Genomic DNA, 9034 nt, shown 5'->3' with positions numbered 1-9034 from the left:
GCCACTCTGCAGTAAAACCGGCAATGGGTTTCCACTGAGGCTGAGATGTGTGCTGTTCAGCAGCAGCAACAATGCAACGCACAGAAGGATTCTGCGCCTAGGTAAGAGCTAAGACGAAGGAGGAGCCAGGCCTAGAGCCTCCTAGTGTTGCCAACATCTCATCAGCCATCTTCCCCACTGACTGATCTCTAAGCCTGCAGGAGACAGTGGGGACTGTAGCATGTTGTACATGGTCACGACTCGTTTTGAGCTTGTAGATCTGCTACAGAGTTAACAGTTTTGGAGACATTCCAAGGGAGAGACGATATATCTTTTGACAAAACCGCAGGGAGAACGAAATAACGGTTTTGACCACGACGTTCGATATCAACAATGAAAAATGTCCTGTACGTATAAAATGTTTCTATAGTATTTACATGATGATAGTTAAAGGAGAATTCCGGACCAGCGCTTTTCTTACCATAATCTGATGTTGTTATATCCAACAACAACCAGTGGTAGAGGCACTGCATCCAGAACCATACCGTAGCTCAGAGCATGCAGGCTTTGTCACCTTTTTACAGAAGCCCCTTTGGGACAAAACACTGTGCATTGTATTTGGTCATTATGAAAGACAGATTTGTAGAAAAAACATGGATGTTATGTAATTCTTCACCTGTTCCACACGTTATTGGACATAACAACATCCGAATTCAGTGAGAAAATGGTTAATCCGGAATTGTCCTTTAATTAAAATGGCAATGTGTCCAAGAATAGCTTATCTATGACGGCCGGCGGTGGCACCAGGTCCTCCAGTTTGAGGTAGAATATCCTCTGCAGTCCCTGGATGCAAAGCGTGCGCAGTTCGGGCAGTTTGTCCAAGAGTTCGGATAAATGGTTCGTTCGACGCGAGGAACCTCCTCCTCCTCCTCCTCCGTCGTCCTCGTCGTTGTTAGAGCTCACCACGTGCTCCTTCAGGCACGTGACTATGGCGTTCTGGAGGTCCTCCACTTTCCCGGGTTCCTTTAACCCGTGCCTCTCTGAAAAGTGATGAATTGAATAGAATACATTAAACAGTAAAGGTCCACAATGGAAACAGGCCCTCTGGGCTTTTTGTGTTATCCTTTTTTGCATCGTTGAAAAGTCGTACCACTGTTTAGGCTACTAATTTGTCTATTCAATCAATCAATCAATCAATCAATAAATGTTTATAAATGTTGTATCATAGCCTAGCCTAAGCTACTTTACACAGTCAAATCCTCAGTGTTGATTTATTCATTTGTAGCCTAACTCTGAGAGTGTACAAAAATCTAAATGTAAAGGTATACAGGCTAGTATAGGCTATACTCTCAGAGTTAAATCAAACACTATGAAAACATATTTGCCTGTTGTTGATTGTATAGTTGTACCTTGAAGTGTTGTTACCTTATGTTGTATATTGTTTTCATATTGTAGGTCTATTGTTTGTCATTGTTCTATGTAATAGAAGTAAAAAGTTGGGATAACACGCTAGAGAAAGAACGGAACTGGCACATCTACTGGATGGCAGCTGCAGGAACAACAGTGGATAAGGCAATATAAAAAATAAAAGTCTGCACACTAACTTTGTAACATTTCGACACAGTTTTCATAACTCTGATGTCTCGAAAGAAACGCTAATCTATAATAAAAAAATCACACCTGTGTGAACCAAGTGGTGCAACTCCCCTCTCTCTCTCTCTCTCTCTCTCTCTCATTAGAGACACAGCACTACCCCTCTCTCTGTTTCTGGCGCCCCCTACTGCTATTAATAAGTAACATACTCGTGCTCATTGACGTACACAAACTCGTGCTCATTGACGTACACAAACAGGTACACGGACATTGCAAGCTGGTTGTAGAAGTGTTGCACCACTTAAAAAAACGTAATAACCCACATGTAGCGGCCGGGCATGCAGCACACACAGCCTTCTTCATCATTATGAATAAATGATCCTATATTTACCCGTGACCAGTGCCAGGGTGGATATACAGGAGAAGGTGGTCAGGTCCAGACTCATCCTCTGCAGGTTGGAGGAGAACTCCACGATGCTGTCCATCCACTCCCCGAAGCCACGCACACACTGCAGCCGGTGGTACACGGAGCCATCGCAGAACACCAGCTTCCCTTCCTCCGGGCTGGATCTGATGTTATGACGGACAACAAGTAACAACATGAATTGAGTTATTGGAAACTGTCTTTCTTTCTATGTGTTGGACTATGGAGATGGAAAAGCTCTTCATGGGTGCAGTTTATCATTCTTCCCTGCAATTTGTATCGGAGAACCTTATAGAACTCATCATCACTGCATCCTATATGACAGAGTGGTTTGGCCTTCCTTGGCCGACACTATAGTACCTATTCATTTTTAAAGCAATTGATGAGACTTTGCCATTGCATATTAAAGCTCTGCTGGATTGGAATCCTGTAACATAGGATAGGACACGCTCCAGTCACTGCATGGCTCACACTAAAGGTTCCCAAAGTAAACACAGAGTTGGGGAAAACAGCCATTTGTTTTAAGGCCCCAACCACATGGAATGACCTACTGCTTAAATTAAAGATCTGTTCTCCCATAACATACAGTCAATTTAAAACTTTGATTGCAGACTTTACAGTACCCACAAGTGTCTGCAACTGCTTTTAAACATTAAGCTCCACTCACACTGACACATAAGAGATGTGTCTCTCCGTGTCTCCTGTCTCCTATATGTGTGTCGGACAGCCTGCAATTCATTTTCAATGGGAGTCGCGTGGATTTGACGATGGCTTGTTCGATGGCTGTGTTCTGCCCTCCTCCCCTGCATCGAACAAGGTTGTCTCGTCAAAACCATGTGACTCTCATTGGAAATGAATTGGCCCATCTGGCTCATCTAAACCCATTTGATTTGGCGTTATAGGAACCCGTTGCGACTGCACGCCCTTGCTGACGTCGACTGCAGGCATGAGGGTTCGAACCCACAACCTTCCATAAGGCATATTATGCGTCTAGTCTAACCACTACACTTTGGGTGAAATACCTATAGGCCAGTCTTAGGACGAAGAGCTCCAGGAAAGCGGAGTAGAAGAGCAGGTCTTGGTCGTGTCGAGGCAGAGCGGTCAGCCCGGGGATCCTGTGCGTCCAGCCGCGGATCACCTCCATGGAGCCGGTGAGCAGCTCGTAGAACCGCCGCACGTGTTCCGCGTCGTCCGCATGCAGAGGACTGCCTGGCGGACTCGCCTGGAACTGAGAGGGACCGGGGGGGATTGTTTTTAACACTAGAAGGTCTAAGAGGTCATTTTGACCGTTTTTTTTAATTATTTTTAAGTTGATTATCTTTGCCCATGAAGCTTTCAGAAGGTTCCCCTTCCATGAGCATCATCATCCATCACCATTCTATCATCTCAGAAAATCTTGACATCTGAAGAAAAAATCTAAATGTGAATTTAAGCACATGCAAATTTAGCTGATTTTATTTCAGACCTTCTAGTGATCGGCGGGTGGTATCCTCTGCATGCACAGTAACTGGATGTTTCACTGTTTTAAAACAGTGGGGGTTTTTCCCCCCCAGATGACAGTAAAATGACAATTCAAGGAGTTTTAAGAAATTGGGAATGATTTTTTTTTGAAGGACCAATTTGTAAAATAATATAAGAAAATGGCAAAATCTACTTTTACTTGTAAAACTGATGATGATTCTGATTCTGATCTGGTCTGCAGAGAGGATAAATGTCATCCATGGCTCAAATGCCAAATAAATAATGGACCTTGATATGAAAAGAGTTGAAAACCCCCTGATCTATGGCATTTATGTTTTTATAGTGCTATTGACCTTTAGAACATATTATATGCTATAAACTCGTATAGAATACATGAAGAGCTTTTACTTTGGAATAGTCGAGGCGAGAGGGGGGAGGGTTGGATTCCATGTGCGCCCTGACCAACGCGCTCAGGAGGGATCCGGGAGGTGAGGATGATGATGATGATGGTGGTGGTGGTGATGATGATGAAGAATCCGGCAGCAGGGCCTTCGGTTTGGAGGGCAGGCGACCCCGCCGACCCTTCAGACTGTCCGTACGGACCACTAAGATGACACACAGAAAGGAGAGTTGGATTTTGAAATGTCTGAAATGTTTTAGTTATAGTCTAGATAGTTTTAGTCTCCTAATAGGCCCTATCACAAGATATCTTTAGTCATCATAGCTTCGTTTTTTTGTTTTTGTTGTACTCGTCAGTGAAATAAGGTATAATCGAACAATCTTCTTGTTTCAGTCAACACAATCAACACTGCATTTGTTGGGCAAAATTACTCAGCATATAGTAATGTTATACTTTTATTATATATTATTCTCTCCTTAAAAAAGTAATACTATATTAATTGCAATTAATAAATATTATATTACATATTATAAACAACACAATCTGTTTGGCCAGGTTAGAGCTGAATCATAAGAGTCACCAAACAGCCAAACTGAATCATTGCAAGGCTATATAAAACAAATATAGTCAACAGTCTCTCATCGTTTGAACTCTGTTTCTACTGCATATTACACATTATGTACTGTAGATAGAAAATATCTAAATAAGTACAGTCTAGAAAATAAAGCATGCAGCAATCTCTCTTGACCTTTTTAAACGACATGTTTTCAAGAGGCAGCAAACAAACCTGCATGAGTAATACTTTTGTTCACAAGACTATATGTAATATTACTGTTAAGTTTGGTCTTACACTACTGGTATAAAATAATATTACAGTAATTTATTAAAAGTAACTCGTTATTGCCCAACACTGCTCGCAGGTAAACACTGCGTGTGCATGCGTAATTGCGCACAATTACCGTTACGCACGAATCATCGGATGTAGTCTCTAGATGATGTCATCTTCTAAATGTAATAAAGCCACGCATTCCTGATGATGTAATCTCACCCTCTTTGACCATCCCCACGGCAAGGCACTTCTGGAAGCGACAGTACTGGCATCTGTTCCTCCTGCGTTTGTCTACGGGACAGTTTTTGGCAGCTAAACACACATATTTGGCTTTTTTTTGGACCGTGCGCTGGGAGGGCGGAGGAAAAAAACAGAACAAAACATACATTTGTTTCAATTTTAGGCCAACACGTCACCGTTGCACACTGGAGGCATTATACGAGTTAGAAATTTGATATCACCCGTAGATGATGACGCTGAGAGCTATACTATAGCATACATTGTAGGCCTACGCTACTATATTGAGTTATATAATATAAACAGAGCTGCTAGGCTGACTGCAAAAGATTGCAGCTATTGTTTCAAAAAGCTTTATACCCTATAGGCCTGCCTTATAACGACGCAATGTGACATATAGGCTAGCTCGCTGTTCAATCACAATGCCTAATTGCCTAGGCTACTTTCACAATTTTCTTTTTTACATTTACTTACTTTATATATAGTCATACACACACACACACACACACACACACACACACACATTTTGACACTTAAGTTAATTGCTTTGGCAATGTAAACGTATTTTCTCATGTCAATAAAGCTCCATTGAATTGAATTGACATGCATTTATTTAAGACTTTCTGACAGTAGCCGCGAGGCTCTCTCTTGTCATTCAACCATTCTCGCTCTATAGGCCTTTTTTTTAAGACAAAGCAAATAAAGCCTGGGTTGCCTCAAAATGGTATTTAGAAAATTAATCACATTCTCCAAATTTGTCCTCCAAGCCATTCGAAGCTGTAACACATTCTAGACCCGCACAGTTCAGCTCGTGCGCAAATACCGATCCGTGGTCTGTCATAACTTATAAACCTCGCGGGATCTTTCTGCTATAGCACATGTCTGATACATAAACTTTAGTACGTGGGTGACCATTTCCACAGGGCATTTTGCTAATTATGTGCCCGAAAACGTGTCTCCCTGTGTTGGCCCAGCATATTCGGTTCATCGCATTAATGGGCAGAAATATCATCCATGTTATATGGGTTGACAATGACATAATGATGTTGTCCATTGTCACATTAATAAAGGACAGGGTATTTAGGCATATAAAAGTATAGATTCATCGTGATTGCATTAACGATAAGAAACGGAATGGTTTCAGTGGAACAGAAGCAGAACCCTTCTCAAATTGTGAGTGTTGAATGTTCAATTAACGAATGAGCCACATGCAGGAAACTTTAGCTTTGTTAGCGTATATCATTGATATTATAGGCCTATACGCTACTATTATATAGGCTATAGGCCTAATATGCATATGCTATAATTTATTTTGTACTTAGATTTAGGCCTATATCTATTTTAGAAAAGTGGGTGTTAAAAATGAGCACTCGTGCTTTAAACAATATGAACCGGTTCGTCCAATTAAATTAATGTGATTTGTGATGTCCATGTCAAATGAAAATAGACTAAACAATAACACAAATGGCGTCTTTTTTAAACTCGTTGCACTGCAAGTATACGGTAGACCAATCAGTAAGCCAGTCAGCCAAAAATGTAAAATAATTACTGTATTATTTCTTTTTTATTTATTTCTTTTTCAAACCGTTTATGTTTTCGCATATAGTGTCATTAAATCTTCCTGAATTGTAATAAGGACCCCAATGGAAACAAGCCAGCCTGGTCTTTCTTGCCTTTAGATCCTCTATAGCAGGCCTTTACTGCGGTAACGCTATTTTATTGAATTATATACTTTCCTGCAATGTGCTCTTTATATGCAAACTGTTAATAAAGTATTGAAGCAATCATATAGCCATGAGCCACTATACCTTGAAGAATCCCTTGCAGCCCTCGCAGGTGCGCACTCCATAGTGCTGGCAGGCTGCGTTGTCCCCGCAGACCGCGCACAGTCCTTCCGTGGTGGTGAGGGTGAAGCAGGCTCCTGCTCTGCCGCTCGGGGTCTGAGACGCCGAGGGAGCCTGATGATGATGGTGGTGATAATCCACATAGTGGTGACCGTGGGCCAACTGGAGGACGTGGTGGGGGAACCCCCCCACGACACCGCCGGTCCCGGACCCCCCGGAGGAGCCCTGCAGAAGACCCCCGGGACCCTCCAGGTTCATGGACACGTGCAGGGAGCCGTCAAACTTCAGGTGGCTCACCGCCGGGCTCATGCCGTGATGCTGCAGGCTGCTGCTGTGCTTGAGGGAGAACAGAGAGAGGCGGGACAGTGCGCTTTTCTTTTCCAAATAGTCCTGGCGAAAGCTGTACCGACACCCGGAGTCTTCCCACGCGTGTCCGTGAGGATGATGATGATGAGGGCGACTTTGGAAAGTGGAGGCGGCGACCGGCGGCGCGTGAGGCGACGGGCATTTGTTGTAGTAAACGGAGCCGCCGGGGGAAGCGAGCATCTCCTCGGGCTGCTGCTGGTGCTGGTGGTGGTGATGCTGGTGGTATCCGTGCATCGTCGACGACGTGTGGACAACATCCTCCACTTTGACGCACGACAGTTCCCCGTGGCCGTGGTGATGGTGGTGGTGGTGCACGCTGGGCATCTGGAACAGACACGGCGGCTTGACGTCGTAGCCGGAGCAGTAGTTGTCCACCAAGGCGCCGAAGCTGCTGCTGCTGCTGCTGCTGCCGGGGACCGAGGTGGTGGTGGAGGTGGAGGAGGATGAGGAGGAGGCAGCCTCGGTGTTGTTGGTCAGCTCCATGCTGAACTTGACGAATTCCGGCGTGAGGAGGAGGTCACAGCCGCCGCCTCCGGCGCCGCCACCGGGGCACTGCTGCTGCTGCGCCGCGGGGCTGCTGGCTCCTTGAGGGGAAGAGCCGCACGGATGCGCTTGGACGCAGGGCATGTTCACTGCAATGATCACACACACACACACACACACACACACACACACACACACACACACACACACACACACACACACACACACACACACACTTCCATCATCCATCCGTCGATCTCTATAATTAGATCTAGCCTTAATTGGTCAAGACTTTCATTGGCCTTGAGTTGGGTATAGCCAAATAGCCTGCATGCACTAGTACTACTGATATTCTTGATAGCCTATAAAATCAAATCCAATTAAACCACACGTATCGCATTTTACAATAATAAAGGCGCATATGCGTAACTGTCGCCATGAGCATATATAAGCCTATATGGCAATATCTGGAGACGGCGACGACGGAGATGACATCGAAGTTACATATTACTTGAAGGACTTGCACTGTCATCCTCTAAAAAAAACTCCCGAAAACGAAAGTATAGGCTAATATATGCCTATATAAATTAATTTAACTATAGTGGATATAGCATCACATTGAGCACACAGCGCATATTGTGCAGTGCATGGATACAATACATGCTTGTTTTATGATGTTCTAATAAGAAAAATAATATAAGGGAAAGGGTTATCAAATAATTCAAAATTCACAATACCTTATATTTTTGTCCTGCAGTACTGAATCCCATCCGGACTGTTTGAGTATAGTATAGCTTAAATGTCCAGTTCCCATGCAGTATAGCCAATAGTTCCACACTGGCAGCAGAGCAGAGCTGATGCACGTCCAGTCAAGTCGTTGTCTTCTTGCAGACTGACTGAGACTGACACTGACAATGTGCTTTTGTTTATGTGGGGCGGGCGCCACGTGCCAGACCGGAGACCCGGGCCATTACGCATGGAGGCGAACGCACTACGCACAAACAAGCATGATGTTCGTTTGTCTATTTAGGGGCGTGTATTTCATGAGATGAAAGATATAGGTATAATATACTGTAATACAATTCATATATAGGTTTTAGGCCTATAGCTATATAGAAAACGAATTTAAAAAAACATATTTCATGATTATACTTTAATCTGTGATGTGACAATAAAACTGATTCTGATATTGTAATATATCAAATTACTAATTAATCAGATTAATCACGTTTTAAAGTGCTCAAAATCCGTCTTTAATTGCCTGGCTTGATTCCCCCCCCCCCCACACACGCACGCACGCACGCACGCACGCACACACACACACACACACACACACACACACACACACACACACACACACACACACACACACACACACACACACACACACACACACACACACACATTTTCTCTCTTCT

General features: G+C 43.7%; 1 protein-coding gene across 1 annotated transcript; it reads right to left on the bottom strand.

Annotated features, from left to right (window-relative positions):
- Window positions 1-729: 729 nt before the first annotated feature.
- On the bottom strand, window positions 730-8489 carry LOC308311718 (nuclear receptor subfamily 4 group A member 2-like; the record flags this gene model as incomplete). Its single annotated transcript, XM_080758504.1, has 7 exons — window positions 8354-8489; window positions 6732-7765; window positions 4906-5035; window positions 3866-4062; window positions 3019-3224; window positions 1964-2142; window positions 730-1019 (listed from the first exon to the last, which is right to left on the bottom strand). The coding sequence occupies exons 2-7, from the start codon at window positions 7758-7760 to the stop codon at window positions 730-732; spliced, it is 2031 nt and encodes a 676-aa protein (XP_080614630.1). The 5' UTR covers window positions 7761-7765; window positions 8354-8489.
- Window positions 8490-9034: the final 545 nt, after the last annotated feature.

This window comes from Protomyctophum bolini, assembly GCF_963924005.1.
Source record: "Protomyctophum bolini genome assembly, chromosome: 24".
NCBI lineage: Eukaryota > Metazoa > Chordata > Actinopteri > Myctophiformes > Myctophidae > Protomyctophum > Protomyctophum bolini.
This window is presented reverse-complemented; position numbering and strand designations above follow the sequence as displayed.